Genomic DNA, 21,454 nt, shown 5'->3' on the forward strand with positions numbered 1-21,454 from the left:
CACTTCAGAAAATGGCTGGGAACGGGGCAGGACATCAGCGTGATGAAGTGCGACCTCCCGTACAAAAGGCAGGGGACTCTGGGAAGCCACACCTGAACTCTTAGTCGGGCGTGGGGGAGAAGGGCTCTGTTTGCTAGCACAACCCAGGATCCGATAGCCAACTAATCCGTTTTATTAACTTCCCTCCCACCCTCCTTGGATAGTTGGTACATTCCCGCTGAAACTTCGGGAGCATAAATAGAGGCAGCAGCAGCAAGCTGCAGGGCTATTTGTCGCTTGCTAGGTAGGAGCAGGTGAACCTGTTTACTTATCTACTCACAAGCAGTTTGTCTGCGTGCGCCCGGAGTGGGGAAGGTGTAGCATGGAGCAGCCCGTGCAAACACACATGTGGAAAGCGCATACTTTACAGGAGCTTATCCGGATCCTGCATCACATATTTTCTAGCGATAAAGCCAATATAGAAGAAGTGCAGGCCTTAATGGAATCGTATGAGAGCAATCCTGCAGAGTGGATGAAATATGCCCAATTTGACCAATACAGGTAAAGTCAGCTCTTCTTATCTCAGTGCAAGGGGTGGTAACGCAAAAAGGAGACCGTCTAAAGAGTAAACGAACAGCGCAGCAAGCAAGACATATGATGTGAACATACTTGTTAGGAAATGGGAGGCGTAATTTGTGCTATGGGGGTGTTGATAAAGTGGAATCAATAGAGATCAGAGGAGTGGAACTTTAAAATCGGTTTGAGGAAAGGGAGGAGAAGGAGTCGTCGTCTTTGCAGTCATCTAGTGGAATCTAGATAACTTGTCCTCTGGTGAAGGAGGCACCTGGTATCTCGGTGTAAACTTAATTGCAATCGATTGTTAAATAAAGAGCATGTCGTACTACACCACAACGATAAAGAGTTTCTTTAAGGGTTGGATAACATGATTGGCCACTGCCCACGCTGTTGCGATCCTTTTCGGTACAGCTGTGGGTAGGAATCTGACCTAAGATGCATGTGGGTTTTATTCTGTGGTTTGTCTACTCAAGCAAGTACACTGCGTGCTTAGCCCGCTCCCTTCTAACAGTGTTCCCCAGATGCGTGGCGTTCATGTGAATAGCAAAGATGTTTTAGGATGACGGATGGGAGGAGGCATCCTCCCAAGTGTTGAAGGGTTTGCAAATTCAGAAGGAAACCAGTCTCCTGGAAACAGCTCAGAAACGAAGAACCCAGGGAAAATATCTTGGCAAGCTTCCCAGGCGGATCGGCAGTGGGAGGCTAATTCAGCTTAGCTCGCTGCTCTAGCTCCACAGCGGCGGGCTACACAACGCCGGCTTTCAGGGCCGGGACCGCCCCGCTGGGGAAAGGGGGCAGCTGCTACCATCTCCTGTGCGGTACCGGTGTAGGCTGCCCCAGTTCTCTGCCGCTGACTTGTGCGGTGAGTTGTTAGGAGAAGGTCAGGGGGTCGCCTTCCCAAATGAACAAGCCTTTGCGCTTCGCTCGATCCCCCTCGAGCCCCCCAGAGCTCCAGGGGCGGCGCGGCGGAGCCGGGAAGCGGCCAGGGGAGGCTGTTGGGCAGCGGGTTTGAAATCAAGCCCTCTAAGCGCGCCAGGCTTCGGGTTTTATTCCGCAAAAGCTCTTCTCCCCCGCTGCCCCTACGGCTGCTCCATTCAGTCCCCTCTCCTCGCTGCCCTGCTGCCTGTCCCCTCCTCTCCAGTCCTGCGCTGCAGGGGGCGGCATCTTCCATCCACTCTTCTCTCATTCCTCCTTCCTGCCCCCTCGCTCCACTTCCCCCCTATGCTAATCCCTGCGCAACCCCGCTCTGCGGCGGGGCGGGGGCCGCGGTTCAGCCATTCTGCCCCCTCGCCACTTTCCTTCTCGCGCCTCCGCTGGCGGCCCGGCAAAGGGCGGTTCGGAGGTATGGCAGGGATGGGGCTCCGGCAGCCAATCAGAGCGGCCCTGGAGCTACGCCCGGAGACTCAGGCCAAATCAGAGCCGGGCTCAGTGCGCCGCGTGGCTGCCCGCGGGGCGCGGGTGAAGCTGGGGGAGGAGGTCAGGGCTCAGAGAAGAGTGTGAAGTCAGTCAGCAGACCGGGGGGCTTGGATCGCTTCCTCCCCCTCCTCCCGCACCTCTCTCACACCGTGGCTACCATCAGAGCGGTGCTTCTGTGTGACCATCTCGTTATAGGGTTTTCTGTGGTGCTCATCAGTGCCCTTCGCCGCTCCAGACATACAGAGTGTTCCCCATGCCACACCTGCAAGGTGGGGCAAGTAGTAGCCACCCTTTGCAGGTGAGGAGCTGAGTTAGATCCTCGGCCACCGTTTTGGCATAGCTCCACTAGTGGAAGGGTTGGTGTGTGGACAAGGTACAGTGATAGAAACTCCTGTATCTGCTGTCACCGGTACCTTACAGATGTACCACTGGAAGGGAGATGTGCTAGCGCTAGATGAGCAGGAGAAGAGTAAAGAAAATTCCTAAGGTAAACAAACCTACCCTGAGTGATTTCTCCCAGCAATCTCTGTCCGAGCCTGGAATAGATGCTGCATCCTCTGTGTCTCACTTCCACATCTTGACGTCAAGAACATCCTTCCCTTTAATATAACCAGAGATTGGGGGCCTGATTGAGAGGAAGGACTTGAACTTGGGTCTTCCATGTCCTAGTTGGGTGCCCTAGCATCAGGCTTTTTGGTGGTTTTGGAGTGGGTATGTCTCTCACTCTTGCTTCTTGGGGAAAAACTTTGAAAGGTCTCCTTTCATCATAATGTGTACAGGAAAACTTTTGCAATCTTGAAAATATGCATTTGATGGGGAACCCATTTCCTGCCCAGCTCTCCATCAAAGTGTGTTGGGGAGGGAGGGTTGCTAAATCTTGGATGAAGGAAAGCACATCACCTTATTGTGTGTGTGCTAGTTTTACTGAACACTTGGGGACATGTGTCTGCATGGATGCACAGTGCTCTGTTGTCAGGCCGTAAAAAGTACCATGTTCATTTGATTCCTTTCCCTCACCCCCTTCTGATATCTCCAGATTAAGTTTTTCTTTTATCATAGTGTTGGTTAAGCATATCAGTTAAGGCTTAATAATAATTGTTACTTTTCTAAATACAATGGATATACACCAGATGTAAGGGAGAAATCAGTAACTCATACATTATTTCTGCACTTCCAAAATAATTCTTAATTTTCTCTTTATTGCTGATGCAATATATTGGATTTAAACATAATCTCCTTTCTTCTCAGTTTAACTTTTTTTCCCCCATTCAGAACAAACCCCAAAACTTGTATTCTGGTATGAACGTTATAACACTGGAACTATTGTAGCATCCTCTTGCTTAACCAGTCATACCTGCTATGCAGAAACTACATATTGTGGCGTTTGATCAGATAAAGCTTCCTATATTGTGACATCACATAAAAAGACCTTTATATAAAAATAGGTTAGAAGCTAAAGATGGAATGAGATAAATGAAGAAAGTAACATTATGATTTAGTGAAGTCAAAATAGATATTGGCATAGACAGTACGCTTATTAAGTTTGCAGATGAGACGAAGCTGGGAGGGGTTGAAACTGCTTTGGAGGATAGGGTCATAATTCAAAATGATTTAGACAAACTGAAGAAATGGTCTGAAGTAAATAGTATGAAGTTTAATAATGCAAATGCAAAGTACTCCACTTACGAAAGAACAATCAGTTTCACACATGCAGAATGGGAGTGATTGTCTAGGAAGGAGTACCACAGAAAGGGATCTAGGGGTCATAGTGGACCACAAGCTAAATATGAGTCAACAGTGTGATGCTGTTTTTGGGATGCATTAACAGGAGTGTTGTGAGCAAGACACAAGAAGTCATTCTTCCATTCTACTCTGTGCTGATTAGGCCTCAATTGGAGTATGGTGTCCAGTTCTGGACACCTCATTTCAAGAAAGATGAGGAGAAATTAGAGAAGGTCCAGAAAAGAGTAAAAAGAATTATTAAAGTTTTAGAGAACATGACCGTGAAGGAAGACTGAAAGAACTGGACATTTTAGTATGAAAAGGAGAAAACTAAAAGGGGACATGATAGCAGTTTTCAGGTACCTAAAAGGCTGTGACAAGGATGAGGGAGAAACTTTGTTCTCCTTGGCCTCTGAGGTTAGGCCAAGAAGCAGTGGGCTTAAACTGCAGCAAGGGAGTTTAGGCTGGACATTAGGAAAAACTCCTTAACTGTCAGGATGGTTAAACACTGAAATAAGTTGCCTAGGGAGGTTATGGAATCTCCATCTCTGGAGATATTTAAGAGCAGGTTAGATTGACCTCTATCAAGGATGGTATAGGGATGATACTGAGTCCTGCCATGAGGGTAGAGGACTGGTCTTGATGACCTCTCGAGGTCCCTTCCAGTTCTAGTTCTATTATTCTAAATATGATAAAATGAAAGTGATTTGTTACCACCACGGTGTTTTGACAATTAAAACTTGGGGATATCTTGTAGGAAAACAAAAAATTAAGCAAAACAAATAGCAAGTTAACACATAGAAAAACTTCTTCATGACTATTGAAAATCTTTACTAGTGGCTGCAGCAGAGAAGCCCTTTTTGTTAGAAACACACATAATCCTTAAGTCCCCAGGCCTGCAAATAAGAGTTTCCCGGCATTTGATTTTTGACCAGAATACCTGCTCAAAAAGGAGCTCCAATCAGTCTGGTTCACCATAACGGGGAAGCAGGCTCTGTGCCCAGGGCCTGTATGCAGCTCCTGGGAAGAGCGGCATGTGCCTTTGGCTCCTAGATGTAGGAGCAGCCAGAGGGACACCATGAACTGCCCTTGCTTGCAGGCACTGCCCTGAGCATTGGCTCTGCAACTTCCATTTGCAGTGGAAGTGGCCAATGGGAGCTGCAGAACTGGTGCTCTGGGTGGAATCTGATACTGGGCAGCATGTGGAAGACCTTTGGCCATTTGCCCACCTTGAAGCCAGAGGGACATGCTTCCATTTCCAAGGAGCCAGGTTGATTTTTCTCCATCCCCGGAAATGCCGGGACCACCTGAGGTCACTGCCACTTGGCTCCCACACCTGAACCTGCCCATACCCTAACCCTCTGCCCCAGTTCAGAGCTTCCTCCTGCACTCCAAAACACTCATCCCAGAGCTCTCACGTCCCCCAACTGGAGTTTTCAACCCCCCTCCCAACTCCTTAACCTCCAGCTCCAGCCCAGACCCCCTTCCACAGCCTGAAGCCCTCATCCCTGGCCCTACCCAGGAGCCCACACACCCAGCCTGGAGTTCATACCCTGCCCTTTCCAATCTCCAGCCCCAGACTAGAATCCTGTCTTATACCTCAAACCCCTCATCCCCAGCCCCACCCTAGAACCTACCCCCTCAGCCAATGTCCTCATCCCTTCCTGAACCTTAACCCTCTGCCCTAGCTCAGTGGAAATGCGGGAGGGAGGGAGGGTAGGGGAGAGTAAAGGAGAGGGAGATGGAGTGAGGGAAGGAGAGATGAAATGGAGCGAGTGGAATGGGCAGGGCAAGGATGTTCATTGTTCTGCAATTAGAAAGTTGCAACCCTACTGCAAAGGTACAAGCATATTAGGGATGTAAAATTTCAATTAATTGGCTAATCGAATAGTCAATGCAATTTATATCGACTATTCGATTAGTTGATAAGGGCACCTCTGCTTTTTTCAAAGATGAAAGAAAGCACTGTGGAGAGCATGGGGCCAGCAGGGGACTCAAGCAGTCCCCCACGGTGTTTCAATGTGGCAGTGCTGCATGGAGCCCAGGAGCTGACCCCTGTTGCACCCGGCATTTCCCAGTTGACCCCGGGCTGCACACAGCATTTCAAAGCTTGGGCAGCTCCACATGGAGCCCGAGGTCTGGTCCCAGGCTTCACACAGCACTGCTGCTTTGAAGCATCCCATCCTCTCTTCTCTCCCCCTGCCCCTTCCTTCACATCATCAATAACTCCATTGAAGTCAATTAGACCAGTAGTTCCTAACCTTTTTTTATACTGCGAACCAGCAAACCCATTCACAAACTACTGATGGGCCAGTAACAATTTATTTGCATATTCATTATGCAAATAATATTCAAATAAAATGTTACCAGTCTGCCAAAATATGTACCCGAGCCCTGGCCCCCAGAGCCATCATAAACAGCTGGCTTCAGTTGTGGCAGCCGCCCGCCACATGGTGGCTGCCAGAGCTGAAACCGGCTGCTATGTGGCGGTTCAGGGGGCCGGTGCTGGGGTACACCAGCCAGCTTCATTCCCATCCAGCTTCATTCCCAGCACAGCAGCCAGCTTCATTCCCAGAGCTGCCATGAACAGCTGGCTTTAGCTGTGGCAGCTGCTGGCCACGTGCCCAGGATATACCCCAGCTCCATGGGCATGGCCTGGCAGTGTGTTGCGGCCTGGCAGCCTGTGTTTTATGGCCCGGCACTGGTCTGCAGACCAGTAGTTGGGAACCACTGACTTAGACTACCCATGTGCAAGCTTGCAAAATTGGGCCTTCAGTTAGGAATCAGAGAATGAAATTACTTGTATTGTTTAGGGACACAAGAGGGCCTCAAGCCCTTGATTACTCCGATGAATAATATGTATGTAAAATGCATACCTTTTCTGCATTTCCTTTTGTGTGTTTGATTTACTATAGGAAACTTTTTTTTAGCGTCTTCTCCTCTTCAGAGCTCTGTTTTAGACATAGCTGTTTGACAGAAATTACCATGCTGGTACTGAGTTTCAGATGTACAAAAGAATTATAAATACAAAAAACCAGAATAGTTCAGAAAAGAAGCAATATGTGGTTACCCCTAAACTGTAACATTTTTTGCTGAATGCAAAAGAATGCAGTCATATATAGGAAAGCCAAGAATGTGAAAATGAGCTGTAGGAAAAAAAAGTTATTTTCTTTTCTTCCTTGCAGTACTCTGTTTCTAATTATAAAGCCGTTTGTTGAAATGACCTCATTCAGTAACTATTCTGATTAGAGTATTTTGTCTACTTCAGTTCCAAATATATACTTCTATACCTCAGTACTGGATTTAATTTTTAAAAGCTTCACTGGTGCTATCAGTTATTTGTTTCTCCAGTCTTTTCCAACCTGAAAAGGTGGAGTGGCAAAAACTACTTGAAAATCCCATTTCACTTTTTCTGCATAATTTGCTTTCCAAATTGAAGGGACCTTGTAATATAGGCTGCCCTCACCCTCTGTATACTCCTTGTAGTTGTTTTCTTTATACGCACACATGTGGTTTTTTGTTTGTTTGTTTGTTTGCTTTTTTAAACGAAAAAATATTTTTCCATTTCAGGTATACAAGAAATCTTGTGGATAAAGGAAATGGAAAGTTCAACTTGATGATCTTATGCTGGGGTGAAGGGCATGGCAGGTTTGTATCCAAAGATTTGCAGATAGAAATACAGACCAAATGAAAAATACTGTCTTTATAATGTTCTGGGTCATTGTACTATAAAAAGAAACAAACCCTCTAACTCACAAGCATTAGTGGGTGGTTAACCAGTGATTACAAACAAAAGATAATAATGATGACTATGCCAAAGAAGTAATTTTCAAAATTGTGTATCTCGTGATTTTAGGGGATTTCTGTGGTTTTCAGCCTTTGACCGCATCTAAGCTTCTGTTCTGTCTAATGAGCTTTTTTAACCCCACAGTTAGTGGTAGATCTTTCTGTCTTTAAGTAAAACTCCAGTTGTATTATAGGAGTTCTGCTTGAGCAGGACTGCAGGATTAAGTCCATGTATTAGAGGTTATAAAACTTTTGCTTCTATTACACCTATATATAGTTTAAATCCTGGTCTGTGTGGTTTGGGTGTGGGAAGGAATGAAATCTTCTCACCTCTCTCCTCTCCACCATATCATATAACACAGCCACTTTTGTGGTTGCTATCACAGCCATAAACTGACAATAGACTTTGCAGCTGCTGTGACTACTCTACTGGGATTTATGGGGGTGTTGACTAGTGGATCTGCATAGACACAGTCATTGAAGTTCCTGCAGAGCTTTGTTTTGTAGTATGCAGGAGTTTGGAGTCTGTATAGCCTGCCTCTTCTGCAGAATTGAACATGCCAGTACTGTTGCTTATTATGCGGTGTGTATGTGCCAGAAGTGGGGGCTGGATCTGTCTCGCTGAAGTTCTTTCACAACTTTATTGGCTAATCAAAAAAAGAGTTTATAGCCTGTAAATTTTTGTCCAATATTCACTGACTCTGCACGTAAGCAGAAAATCTATAATTGTTTGCTTTAGATGTGAAAATCAATTAACATTGTCAGGTCTAATTTGAGACAGAGCCATGCTTCCCTGGAAAAAATGGAAGAAGGCTGTCTAGATCTGCTAGTTACTAAAAGGTCTTCTTTAAGCAGAGACTAAAACTGTCAAACAGTGTACTGATTTACGACTTGGAGAAGCATTTCCTGGTGACTAGAATGATACCACAGTTTGTTTTGTGTAAACAGGATAAAATATTTAAGAAAATTCATTAGAAGATAAAATTGTTGAGGGAATATCTGTGGCATTAGTGAACTTGCCTACTTTTTAAAAAAAGAAAGAAGAATCCTGCATCTCATAAGCCAAGAGCAATACAACTTTTGCTTGGATTGGAATAACATTTGTTGTGTATAAATCCTTAATATTCTAGATTTGAAGCTTGATTAGTCTTGTACATTGGGGTAAAAAAAATCCACTTACAAGAGTAAGCAGGAGGTTTTCCTTTGGTTGCCTTGGGTTCCAAAGCAACTTCTGCAGCAGGGAAGCTTTCATTTCTTTTAAATTAACTACATTTCTAGCCCTTATGCAAATGTATTGTTGAGTAGGTAGCCAACCTGCTCCAGTGCTCCTGCTGCTGCTCACAGTTTTGCCAAGCAGCAGCAGTGTGCAGTGAACCGCTCTGTCTGGTCAGTTTAGCTACTGCTATTAAATCCAGTGGGAAACAGTGCAACTCCTTTCTCCTGCATACTTCATGTCCCTCACAGCAGCAAAGAAGACCTGAGGATGGAGAAGAACTAAAAATCTCCCTCTCCCAGATAGTGGTTGAGTTTCAAGTTTGGGATTCTATCTTTTCTCTCAGATACAAACAAAATCCATGGAAAGTGCCCTCTTGCTTCTCAACAGCCAGGATGTCTTGCCTGGAATTTTCCTTTTTGTCTACTTCTGGCTAGTATGGCTAATCCCATTAAAGTTTCCAAAACCTGTATTTGTTGTTACGTTATTGTAATAGCTTCTTAATACATCAGCCTTTATTGAATATCTGAGATTTGCTGATGTTCTGATAAGTGTGCAATAGCATTCATGTCCTGCACATACTGGTATAACTCTACAATACACTATAGTGTCTGTTTCTCCTGGGAGAATTCTCTGCCACTGCATAGGCACAGAATTCATGTCCCCTGCAGTTTCTTTTTTCTCCGCAGAAAATACATTCTGCCGGAGAGGCGCTGCAGTTATTCCTTTTGCCTCCGGGTTTGCTGTGGCACCAGAGCTGAGGGCAGCCGGCTCGCAGCCAGCTGTGGATAGGGAGAAAGAGAGACTGCTTTCCTCACAGCGCCCTGCCCATGGGGCCAGGTGAGGAGGTCCAGGATATGGGGATGGACGGACAGAGAAGGGCACAGGGAGCTTCAGGGAGGTCACCTAGACTAGGGTTCAGAAGGGCTAATTGGGGGAGGAACAAAATGGGAGTGGGGATTCTGGGCCACAGGGGTTATGGGGATGTGGGTGGCTGAATGGGAGAGGCTAGGACAAGTGGGAGCTGCCAAAACAACCCCTCCCCCCAATAAAAGCCCTATTCCATACTTCTTCCACTCACACCCAGCAACCGTCTAGATTCACGCCCAGGCTCCTTCCCAACAATTACTTCCCTGTCCCTCAGTTACTCCCCATTCTGCCAAGCCTTTGCACTGCTTCTGAGGGGTGCAGGAAATACATTTCTGTTTTGTAGTGTAAATGAATTATTACTCAAAGTTCTGTATTAATATGCCTAATAAGGAATCTATTTGTCAAAAAACATTTCCTGAATCTTTTTTTGTTATCTGTATTACTACAGATATATTTGTTGACAGGAATTTCAAAACAAAGTATCAAAATAATTGAAATGAGCATGATTAATTGTGTTATTTTGACAAATAAAAGATACAGAATTTTAAAATATGGTTTGGAGAATCTTTAAGTTTTTGGCACAAAATTCCCAAAAGTAGTCTGTTTTATGTGTAGTAGGTGAATTACATGTATACCTCACACTGAGTTCAGTTCCTCTGTGTTTCTCTAGCAGTATTCATGATCACACAGACTCACACTGCTTTATGAAGATCCTTCAGGGGAATCTAAAAGAGACTCTGTTTGAGTGGCCTGGAAAAAAAGGGACTGGAGCAATGACTAAGAAGTCAGAACGTGTTTTGGGAGAAAATCAATGTGCCTATATCCATGGTAAGCTTTGTTTTAATGTCTTGTATATGACCATCCCATTGCTGACCATCAGTGATAACAACTTGTAACTGAAAAGTTCACTCTTTAGTAAACTGATCTAGCCAAGTTCTTGTACTGTTGCTAACCCTGTCGTATATCAGCACTTGTTTAGAGTTTGTCTCTCCTCAAACAGAACAAAACCCCATGCATCTAAATTCATTATTAAGATCCACAATAAAGACTCAAATCTTTTAACTCCCGAATGTTCAGAGCCTTGCAGAACTGAGTTGCATTTTCAGTTAATTATCTGGATGTGGCTATGAAGTTAAATGTAAAACAATTGGAAAATCACATGTATGCAAATCCAAAATACATAGGTGTCTCTCCGTTTGGATTAGTGAAGAAAATATCTCTTAGGTCTGTAAGGTCCTTTTGAGCTACAGTTGAAAACCTAAGAACAATACTGTAGGGCTGTGTCTAGACTGGCAAGTTTTTCTGCAAAAGCAACTGCTTTTGCGGAAAAACTTGCCAGCTGTCTACACTGGCCACTTGAATTTCCGCAAGAACACTGACGATCACATGTAAGAAATCAGTGCTTCTTGCGGAAATACTATGCTGCTCCCATTTGGGCAAAAGTCCTTTTGCACAAAAGCTTTTGCGCAAAAGGGCCAGTGTAGACAGCTCAGATTTGTTTTGCGCAAAAAAGCCCCGATTGCAAAAATGGCGATCGGGGCTTTTTTGCGCAAAAGCACGTCTAGATTGGCACGGACGCTTTTCCACAAAAAGTGCTTTTGCGGAAAAGCGTCCGTGCCAATCTAGACATTCCTTTCCGCAAGTGCTTTTAACGGAAAACTTTTCCGTTAAAAGCATTTGCGGAAAATCATGCCAGTCTAGACGTAGCCTCGTAGAGTAGTAATCGCTCACACAATCAATAAATCTAACAGCCAGCAGTAGAATTAATAGTGATTGAAATATACTTTGCTCTGATCTTTTAGAATCCTGTATTTATACTCTTTGGGGTGCACAGAAGCTCATACCTGTCTTGATTTGGGGTAGAGAATAAATGTGCCTTTTTTATTGAATAACGTTACTCTTTACAAATGCACCCAAAAGACCAAACCTGCAATCGTCCACACAATTCCCCATGTGAAATAATGCACACTACTGTATAAAAATGGTGAGCTTCTTGACTGCTTCTGACTGATTACAATGTATGTAACTCAAGGATGCTCACCTAGAAATAGTGGATGATGGGCTGCATGAGTGGCCCTCCTTCACCTCGGTGGACCATAGCCCTGCAGCCCCCCATCTGCCTCCCTTCCCCCATGTGCCTCTGGTGCACTGGGACACCAGAGCCTCATAGTTACCTGCTCCTCTCCCCTTCTTCTCTCCCTCTCAGCACTTTTGGAGCACATGAGTTGTCTGATTCACGCTCCGTTCCTGCCTCTCCCTCACAGAGCTAGAATGCCGCAAACAGCTGATTTGTGGCATTCCAGCTCTGGGAGGGCGGGAGAGAAGGGGGAATGGAACATAAATCAGGCAATTTGTGGCTCCTGCAAAAGTGTTGGGAGGGAGGCGGGAGGTGTAGGAACTTCTGTACTCTGGTGCCCCAGGGTGTGTCCTCACTTCACTTACATCCACACTGCAATCACGTTCTTTCAAAAAAAAAAAAATCAAAAGAACAGAGGGGTTTTTCCAACATTGGTAAACCTCTTTCTACAAGGAAGAAGCCTTTTTCTGAAAGAACTCTTTCGGGGAAAAAGGTGTGTGTGGACGGGGAAGAGGGAGTTCTTTCGAAAAAAGAGGAAAGGGGGGGAAAAAGCACAGGTGCCCTGGTGGCCACGTCATCCATAGTAATCACAGCTTAAATGTGGGTTAGCATCCACTCTGAATGCACGCTATCTTTTGAAAAAGCAGATCGCTTTTTCGATACGCTTTTGCTGTGTAGATGCTCTCTTTCAGAAGCTCTCTTCTGGAAAAGCTTCTTCTGAAAGAAGCCTGGAGTCTAGACATAGTCCCAGTGTGTCAGAGGCATGTGTGGAGGGAAGCAGCCAGGGTGTCCGCAGACCACAGGTGGAGCCCCAGTGGGCCGCATGTGATCTGTGGGCTACAGGTTGATCACCGCTGGTATAACTGCTTCTATACAACTTTCTATATGCACTCAATGTTGTTTTTCTAGGTATACTTTTCTACTGTTAGAAGTTTGTAAATAAAACAAACATCTTGAAACATTTATTTGACCCTGCACAGCTAGTCTTTTGGGTAGCCAGCCAGGGCCAATACCTCTGAAAATTTTGTCTTCTGATTATTTTCCATGCCTCCTGTCAACTAAGAGGTGTATTTTCATTAACCAGAGTTTCTGAAGTGAACAGATGTCTCTCTTACTCCAGGTGCTCAGGGTTTTTATTGGAGGTAAAGAGATGTTTGTTTTTTAATATAATCAGTGCATTGGAAAGTAAGACTTTTTAATTGATTCAGAAAATATTTGAACTTTATGTGTATGCTCTAAACTCTGTTTTTTTTGTTTTTTAAAGCTATCTACCAACCCCCCTCCTCCCCTCAAAACTAAGTAGTCTTCTGAGGGAACTGTATGTCTGTTTCCTCTGTGTTTCCTGGTTGGATATTTCAGCTTACGAGTAAAAGAAAACAAAATGCATTGCCAGCTTAACTCCTTAACGATGCCTTAAAGTGGAGTCATCCCATCCATAGGAGTGGTCACTCCAGGCCCTGCACTTTTGGGGGACCCACAGCAACTGCCCCAACAATCCTGTGGAAGGGAGAGAACCAAGGGATAATGTGGCTTGGCACAGGATGACAGCGGGGGTTGACCCTACCGATGCACTCACCCCATGGCGCTCTGCTTCCTGCCATCGTAGAGAAGTGGGGTGCAGCAGTTCAGGAGAGGGCATTGTAGCATTTGAGGGTGGAATTGGCTGCTGGGCCACTCTGGCTCCTGCCACCCACATGATGCATCAGGCTCCCATAATCCTCAGGGCCATGTTGCTTGCGAAAGGGGGCAGAGCAAGGGTGGGGCTTGAGGAGTGGATGGGGCAGAGCGTGTGGCAGGGCATGGAAGGGGATTGCCCCAGACCCCCCTTGGGATGGCCCTTCCTTAAAGTATTTGTGTTTCTATCAGGATATCTCCAACATCATTTATCTGAATGTGGTGCAGAAAGAGTATTCCATGTAGCATGGCAGTTGCTTTTTATACTGGTGCCTGTTGCTTGGTGTTTGCATGTGTAAGACAGCCCACGGGAGTGAGCTGATTTTAATCTCTGAGTACATGAATATAAATTTTAGGGATTTATTCCCTCATTACATGAAAGTGTGGGTACATTTTAAATGTGCCAAAGTTGGAATGCATCAGTGCTTTCCACAGTAACAGTATTGGGACTACATTGTGCAATTAAGGGCTGAGTATTATATAAGATATTACATAAGCATAAAGGGCTGAGTTGCATTTGCTCTAAACTTGAAACTTGGACTCTTGAGCAATTTTTAAAATTCTTTTTTAATGTTCTATCAGCATGAGTTTTGGTAGATTTAATTTTCACTTTGGGTATTTTATAATAACTCAGTTTCACCCCTGATTCTTAGAAAGTGACGTTAACTTATTAATAGCCGCCCTGTGGACAGTGGGTTTTTTATTACCTGTTCAATTGAGTTTGCTGTTTTAGTTAAGACTGGATGTTTGCCACACTCTAGTAATTTGTCCCTTTAAACAAAAGCCCAGGCAAATGGGAAAGGGTAATTGGAAGATGAACAACTGTGAACGTCTCCTTGCTGTGAATTTACACTTGAAATTCAAGTAGTTCAGTTTAAACGTGGTTGATATCCTTGTTATCAGGCTGAAAACTAGCAATGCAAAAACCTGAAATGCTTATTCTTTAGAAAAGCAAATCTTCGATCCAAGGTTTTCAAAACACCAGCCTCTCGTAGGAAACAAAGAAAAAATAATCTGGAGATGGCAGCTAATAATAAATTATCAATGGTGTACGTACGTGTACACACACACACACAAATCTGTATGTAGAAATTTAGAGAGCAAGGTATTCTGAAGTCCCAATAGGTTTGGAGATCTGTTCAAGAAAGTAAAACCCAAATTCCTAGGTGTGGCTACCTTTCTTTTTGGTTTACCGTGCTTCTCCCAGCACTTATCAGATTTCATTAGATCCGTCTATTAATGTAGACTTGCTTCTCACACCTTGCTTGTTTAGACTCCATTGGCCTGCACCGGGTAGAGAACACAAGCCACACAGAGTCTGCTGTTAGTCTACATCTGTACAGCCCAGCCTTTGACAACTGTAACACCTTTGATCAAAGAACTGGACACAAGCACAAAGTCAAAATGACATTCTATAGTCAGTTTGGAGAAAGGACTCCAGGGGTAAGTACAAGCTAATGAATACCCTTTGTGTCCTCACATGAACAGAGCAAAGAGCTAGCTTGCCATGCTGTTGTCCATCCCAACCGTGGCTCTGTTGGTGGGTTGCCCAGCACACACACAGTTCTTGGCATGGACTGCCTGATCATTTTTAGGCTAGAGATGAAAAACATTTCAAGAGGAAGTTTAGTTTTGGCATCAACCTTAAGTTTCTTATATTGCTTAGTTTTAAAATGTTACTTTGCACTTATACTGCAGTGCTTCCTTTGGTTCTTCAAAGCATGGAACAGATATTATGCTCATGGCATCCCTAGGAGGGAGGTCAAGTTTATCGCTATTTCACAGATGGGGCAGTGTTGTTGTCAGAACTACAATTGGATTTAGGTATCACTGGCTCTGCTCATCTGTCTGCCCCCAGCACTCCTGTGTGTGTTAAAAAAAAAAAAAAAAAAAAAGGGTCCAATCTTATGAAGTATGGAGGAACCCTCAATGCCCCTTGATAGCAAAAGGACTTGAAAGTGCTGTTGGACTAAGCAGTTTCACATTTCAAGACCAATTTGTTTTCTCCCTGTAACTTGTTGGCAACAAAAAACGAACACAGTGTTCTGAGGTTTTAAAAACAAGCTTTGAAATGCAGAGACTCCCTGAATGAGGTTGGTCCGGTTAGTGGCACAGCACCAAAGCCGAATTCATCTCTGTATGGAGTCTCAGTACCAGGACTGGGGGTGGTGCTTGATGGCCTTCTCTTTGGAACACTTCAGCGTATCTAACCTAGCCACAATCTAGTACCTTTATAGAAGAAAGGCTGTTTTGTGGTATAGGGTTGCCAACTTTCCCAACTGGATGGACCAGACACTGTTGCCGCATATGGTGTCTAGTCCATCTTGTTGGGAAAGATGGCAACCCTACAATGCTGAAGAAATGGCACAGATTTTGTTTGGGATGGTCCATGGCTGGATTGGATGGTCACAGAAGGCCTGATGCTGAGAGGTAATGAGCGCTTCTAACTCTCACTGAAGGAGTAGCAGGTAATGAATTACCGAGCCATTAGTAGGGGAGATTCAACTAAGGCTTTATGCATAATAGGCAAAATCCCTCCAGTCCAACAAGCACAATGCAAATAGTTGTGTTTCTTTGGAGCTTTTTATGTTAAAGCGATAAGAAATTGATTCAACCAGGTCAAGCGCCAAACTTTAAACTTTACACATTTGAAAGTTCTGCAGACAACTAAACTTTTTATAGTCCTTATTGTCTAGAAGAAATAAGATAGATTTGAAGAGAATGAAGAGCACAGTCACGTGAGAATAAGAGTTCAAGCATTTTGCTGTGTGTGTATTCTCTTTCTTTAAAGCTCTTTACCTGATGGGAAGTCTTTGGTCTGTGTGTAATAACAAAGTAAAATATCTGGGAAATAGTTGGTTTTTTTCCTGTTTTTCTTCTGTAGCAACTGGCAACATTTTGTGCATGTGATGGGAAGTTGTAGCTGATTTTTGAATGGGGAAAATCTTAGTCATTGGGTGTCTCCGCTTAGTTCCAGTAACTTTAAACAGTAAAAGGGGGGTGGATGGAGCCTCGGTTTGGCCATACAGCTGCTTCAAATAATTTCATGCTGCAAAAATTTTTTTAGCTTCAGTGAGGGTTTCTGGAAAGATCATTGGAAACAGACACAGATCTTTTTGCTGTTTACCAAGTGTCAAAAGAAATTGAGGAGGCAGTAAAGTGCAAATTGGGAGGAAAGGTTAAAAGTATAAAGGAGAATGACTGGTTTAAAGTGTATTTGTTTTCTTAGGAACAAGAAAATCTACCTGAAAAATTAAATATACAACACTTTATATTGGCTTTTTTAAAGTTAAACTAAGCAAAATTTAAAAGTAAACTCCTGATGTAGTTTTCAATAAGATGTAATTATAAGTTTGGCTAGGGTTTCATTGAGGAATCTGGCTATGTTGGGGGTCTTTTTAAAACTAATTGGTCAGTTATTCAGTAACTGCAACCAGCTGTATATGCCAATCACCTTTTTTCAGTGTTAATCAGCCAACATACCAGTGACTTTCCCCAACAAGTATCCTCCTGTGTGCTTAAATAAAGCAAACTATATGGATCCAGAGTGTACTTTGTGAGTGCTATTGTATAATTATACTGCAGTAATAATATAGAGAACTTTCATGCCAAGAAAAATCTCTTAAGCTTGATCATGCCCTCTCATATGTGTAGTACATCATCATGTGGTTTGCTAGTAGGCATTCATGTTCAAGTACAGTTAGGTGATTCTCACCCCACCCTCCACCAGACTGGGGGCTAATTTTGCTGACAGGGTCAAGCTTCATTCAATAGGTATGAGGAGAAGGATGGTCTGGTGTAGATAGGACATGAGGCAGGGGTTCGGGAGACCAGAGTTAAATTCCCTGTTCTGCCATGGAGTTGCCCAAGTTTGCACAAAATCTTGTGGTCTTTCTGCCTTCCTTCCCTAAACCCAGATCTACACTAGGACTTTAGTTCAAAATTAGCCACCCAAGGTTGAATTTGTAGGAGATGTGTCCACACTACCCAGTCCATTAATCCGGAATAAGGAGCTGTGGAATTTGAACTGTGTAGTCCCGCTTTTCATGAAGAATAACACTATTCCTGAACTTGCAAGTCCTAAATAACATTAGTGTGGACACTCCAGTGCTACTAATTTGAACTAATAGGCCTCCAGAAGGCCTCCTGCAGCTCCCCAGAGTTCTTCTTGGGGCTCTGAGTCCAAAGTAGTGCATCCACAATAATAGAGCCTGTCTTGGAGATTTGATTCTTCTCCATAGTGAGGACACGGAACTTCAAATTTGTAAAATCAGGTGCCCAGAAGTGAAACTTAGTAAATTCAAAATAATCTCTTAGGCTACGTCTACATTGGCCCCTATTACGGAATAGGGATGCAAATGTAGAACTTTGGAAGAGGCAAATGCGCAGGGGATTTAAATATCCCCCGCGGCATTTGCATTTTCATGGCCGCCGCTTTTTTCCGGCTTGGAGATAAGCCGGAGAAAAGCGTCCAGACTGGCGCGATCCTCCGGAATAAAGCCGTATTCCAGAGGATCTCTTGCAAGTAGGAATAAGAGATCCTCCGAAATAGGGCTTTATTCCGGAGGATCGCGCCAGTCTGGAGTTATCTCCAAGCCGGAAAAAAGCGGCGGCCATGAAAATGCAAATGCCGCAGGGGATATTTAAATCCCCCGCGCATTTGCCTCTTCCAAAGTTCTACATTTGCATCCCTATTCCATAATAGGGGCCAATGTAGACACAGCCTTAGTGTAGACATGGCCTAACTGTGTAAGAGGGAGCACTTCCCTCCCTCACCCAAGTGTTGAGAATAAATATATTAATGAATGAAGCCCCCAGCTGCCATGGTAATGAAGGTCATATAAGTACTTTAAGTAGATGGAGCATCTTAACTTACTTGTAAGTCTTTTCTTTTAAAAGACTCTCTTCTCTTTCTTTTAGGCAACAGCAGTGTCACAAGAGAACAACTGAGAAGCACTAGAATGAATATGCTAAGGCCTGCTGAATATTTGCCCAGGGACTAAAGAATTGTATAGCTGATGCCAGCTTTAGCTGAGTAACCTGTGCATAGAAATACAGTAGGGAAGCCTCCTGGCAATATGTAGTTATCCTGAATGAATACTGCTTATGGAAAGTCTAAGGTGACTAGTGCTGTAAGCTGCTACAGGGGTTAGATGCCTTTACATAGGCTGTTGTAAAGTCAGAATCAAGTATCTTGTTTTTCTGATCCTAGCCTCTTTTTTTAAATTCCAAATTTGAGACTCTACTGAGAATATCAGTAATAGGCTTTTAAAACACCATTTGCCTCTTTAAATAGGGTTTTTTTTTTTATGTGGTATGTGTGCTCAGTGTATTTAGTTATCTAAATTTTGTAGCTTCAAGTCACCATTAATAATATGTACCCATTTGTAATGTATTAGGTACTATTAACAGCAGTTGTCTTGTTTTTTAAATTACCGGTAAGTCTCTTTATGTTTTAATGCTCTGGATTTTGGTAGTTGTGCATTTTTTTTATTTTATTTTTAAAAAATATAATTTGTCAGATCTGTTTTTAAACAGGACCAATAATGCAGTTCATGTACAACACTGTTTGAAAAGTTAACTGATTTGGAGAAAGGTCTGGGTTTTTAACCAGACGAATTATGTCTAATATGGTTAATATCCAGTTTCCAGAGTTCTGTTGTATAGCTACTGAAGTCCTTAGGGTAACCTAAATAAAACTGGATTTGAGTACAAATTTCAAAAGTTTGCAGCTTCTTTCCTGATATCTAAAGCATCTATAATGCTCATTACTTGTGATTAATTCCATCCTCCTTAGATTTCTCATTATTATCTCTTAAATCTTCCCTAGGCAATACCATTGTTAAAAGAGGAGTTAAAAAGACACAAGCATTTAAAATTAATTATGAAATCTTGACCCCATTGAAGTAAATGGGATTTTTTGATAGATTTTAGTGGTTACAATATTTCATCCTTAGCCATGAGCTACTATACACAGGAGTTTTTGCAAAATATAATTATAATAAAAATAGAAATGCATCAAAAATCAGTGAGATCTGGGGGTTTTTTTCTTCCTTAATAAAAGAATCAATTGGTCTGTCCTAGCACGTGCATGGGACAATAAGATATGCTAAGTGAAAATATGGCTTTCCTTAGTTTTCTTATGAAAACAAAAGTAGAAAATGAGGACGTATAAAAATTCCACTGCTCTCTTCCTTCACATCTTAAATGACTAAGAGTACATCTATACTGCAGTGCTATTTCGGGAAATCAGAGGTATCCCAAAATAGCTACTCCACGTCTTTTGAACATGTCCACTATTGTGAAATATAGCAGATGCACTATTTTGGCATCCCTGCAAACCTGGTTGCACGAGGGATAAGGGATATCTTGAAATAGTGTGGTGTTTCAAAATTTGGCACTGTGTAGGTGTGCCAAATTTTGAAATAGCCTATTTCGAAAAAGAATCAAAATAAGATGCACAGTTTGCGGAGCACAATTTGCGGAGCACAAATTGCATATCTTATTTTGAGCTAAGGGTGCAGTGTAGACACACCATACGTTCCACTGTGATAGAAAAAGGTAGTTAAAATTTTATAATGAGTTGCATATCTTCAGCCTTACTGGCAATAAGTGCTACACAGAGTTTTAGAATCTCAATAGTAGCCATTTACCATGTGCTCAGATAGAAAGCAGTTTTTAAGCCTGTCTTGGACTTTTTTCTTTTTACTCCTGGAAACTTGGAAAAAAAGTCTGATGGGAGAGGCTTTGGGAAGGACTTTCAAAAGCAGTAGATAGTTAGACAACAATTCCCTTCAGAAATAACTGGGACCTTAGTCTATAAGGTGCCACAGGACTCCTGATAAAATATTTAGTCAGGACTTTCATAAGCACCTGTGAAAATGAGGCACTAACAGATTTATTGGAGCATAAGCTTTCGTGGGCAAAGACCCACTTTGTCAGAGGCATGTCATGACAAAGTGGGTCTTTGCCGACAAAAGCTTATGCTCCAATAAATCTGTTGGGGCTATGTCTACACTGGCATGATTTTCCGGAAATGCTTTTAACGGAAAAGTTTTCCTTTAAAAGCATTTTCGGAAAAGCGCATCTAGATTGGCAGGACACTTTTCCACAAAAGCACTTTTTGTGGAAAAGCGTCCATGGCCAATCTAGACGCGCTTTTCCGCAAAAAAGCCCCGATTGCCATTTTCGCGAGCGGGGCTTTTTTGCGGAAAACAAATCCCTGCTGTCTACACTGGCCCTTTTGCGCAAACGTTTTTCAGAAAAAGACTTTTGCCTGAACGGGAGCAGCATAGTATTTCCGCAAAAGCACTGACAATCTTACATGAGATCGTCAGTGCTTTTGCGGAAATTCAAGCGGCCAGTGTAGACAGCTGGCAAGTTTTTCCGCAAAAGCAGATGATTTTGCGGAAAAACTCGCCAGTCTAGACACAGCCTTAGTCTATAGGATGCCACAGGACTCCTTGTCGCTTTTGCAGATTCAGACTAACACAGCTACCCCTCTGATATTTTACCAGGCAAATTCAACACCAGGATAAGTCTTCTCTTAGGAGTTGGAGGGAGTCAATCTTAGGTTTTCAGTGGAATAAAGAAACCAGAGGTAATTGCAATATGTTAGCAAAGGAGATCAGGAGTCCATGAAGAATGTCTACATACAGAATCCTTTTTTGGAACCACATCCGGACGTTAAAGGAACATATTGAGTCCAAAATTGGAAGGGCAAGGAGTATCCGATCCCTGCTGGCAAAAAGTACTTAAAATGCTGTGTTTTAATTATGGTTTTACATTTTATCCAAACTGTATCTCATCCTGCTATATTACTGGAGAAATCTCCAAATGTGTCTGCAACCTGAGTGGTGTCCCTGGGCTAGGAGTGAAGTCATATGGTGGTTGAAATGAGTCATGTCACTGCACCTCTCAAACAGAAGTTTTACACTCCATCTCCAGAAACACAGAAAAGTCTCAGGAGTGGGTGCTAACACTGGGTCTTTACCTCTATAGCCCCACTGGCCATGCTTCCTCTCTCCCCTCCCCGCCCCCCCAAAGGGAATATTGCAGACATGGAATAAATGAATGCAGATAAAAGGAGGATTTGTTTGTGTGCTGAGTAACTGGAGGTCAAAGATTCTTTTCACCCTGGC

General features: G+C 43.3%; 1 protein-coding gene across 2 annotated transcripts; it reads left to right on the forward strand.

Annotated features, from left to right (window-relative positions):
- Positions 1–250: 250 nt before the first annotated feature.
- Positions 251–19,037, forward strand: CDO1 (cysteine dioxygenase type 1). 2 transcript variants are annotated; one of them, XM_006134480.4, is made up of 5 exons: positions 251–540; positions 7,264–7,341; positions 10,233–10,390; positions 14,587–14,756; positions 18,234–19,037. In XM_006134480.4, exons 1-5 carry the CDS (start codon positions 362–364, stop codon positions 18,261–18,263), a joined length of 615 nt encoding a protein of 204 aa, XP_006134542.1. In that variant the 5' UTR covers positions 251–361; the 3' UTR covers positions 18,264–19,037. The 2 variants fall into 2 exon arrangements, with proteins under 2 accessions (XP_006134542.1, XP_025046171.1); XM_025190386.2 differs by lacking the exon at positions 251–540 and adding an exon at positions 9,382–9,532 and having other exon boundaries at positions 7,258–7,341.
- Positions 19,038–21,454: the final 2,417 nt, after the last annotated feature.

The sequence above is a fragment of the Pelodiscus sinensis genome, chromosome 6, assembly GCF_049634645.1.
Source record: "Pelodiscus sinensis isolate JC-2024 chromosome 6, ASM4963464v1, whole genome shotgun sequence".
In the NCBI taxonomy this organism is placed as follows: Eukaryota; Metazoa; Chordata; order Testudines; family Trionychidae; genus Pelodiscus; species Pelodiscus sinensis.

Bases quoted from the DNA above. Each gene is read 5' to 3' on its own strand.
- CDO1 (XM_006134480.4), top strand. From the start codon at position 362: ATGGAGCAGCCCGTGCAAACACACATGTGGAAAGCGCATACTTTACAG. The intron at 7,342-10,232 runs GTTTGTATCCAA...GTGTTTCTCTAG, and splicing joins TGGGGTGAAGGGCATGGCAG to CAGTATTCATGATCACACAG. The intron at 14,757-18,233 runs GTAAGTACAAGC...TCTTTCTTTTAG, and splicing joins TTGGAGAAAGGACTCCAGGG to GCAACAGCAGTGTCACAAGA.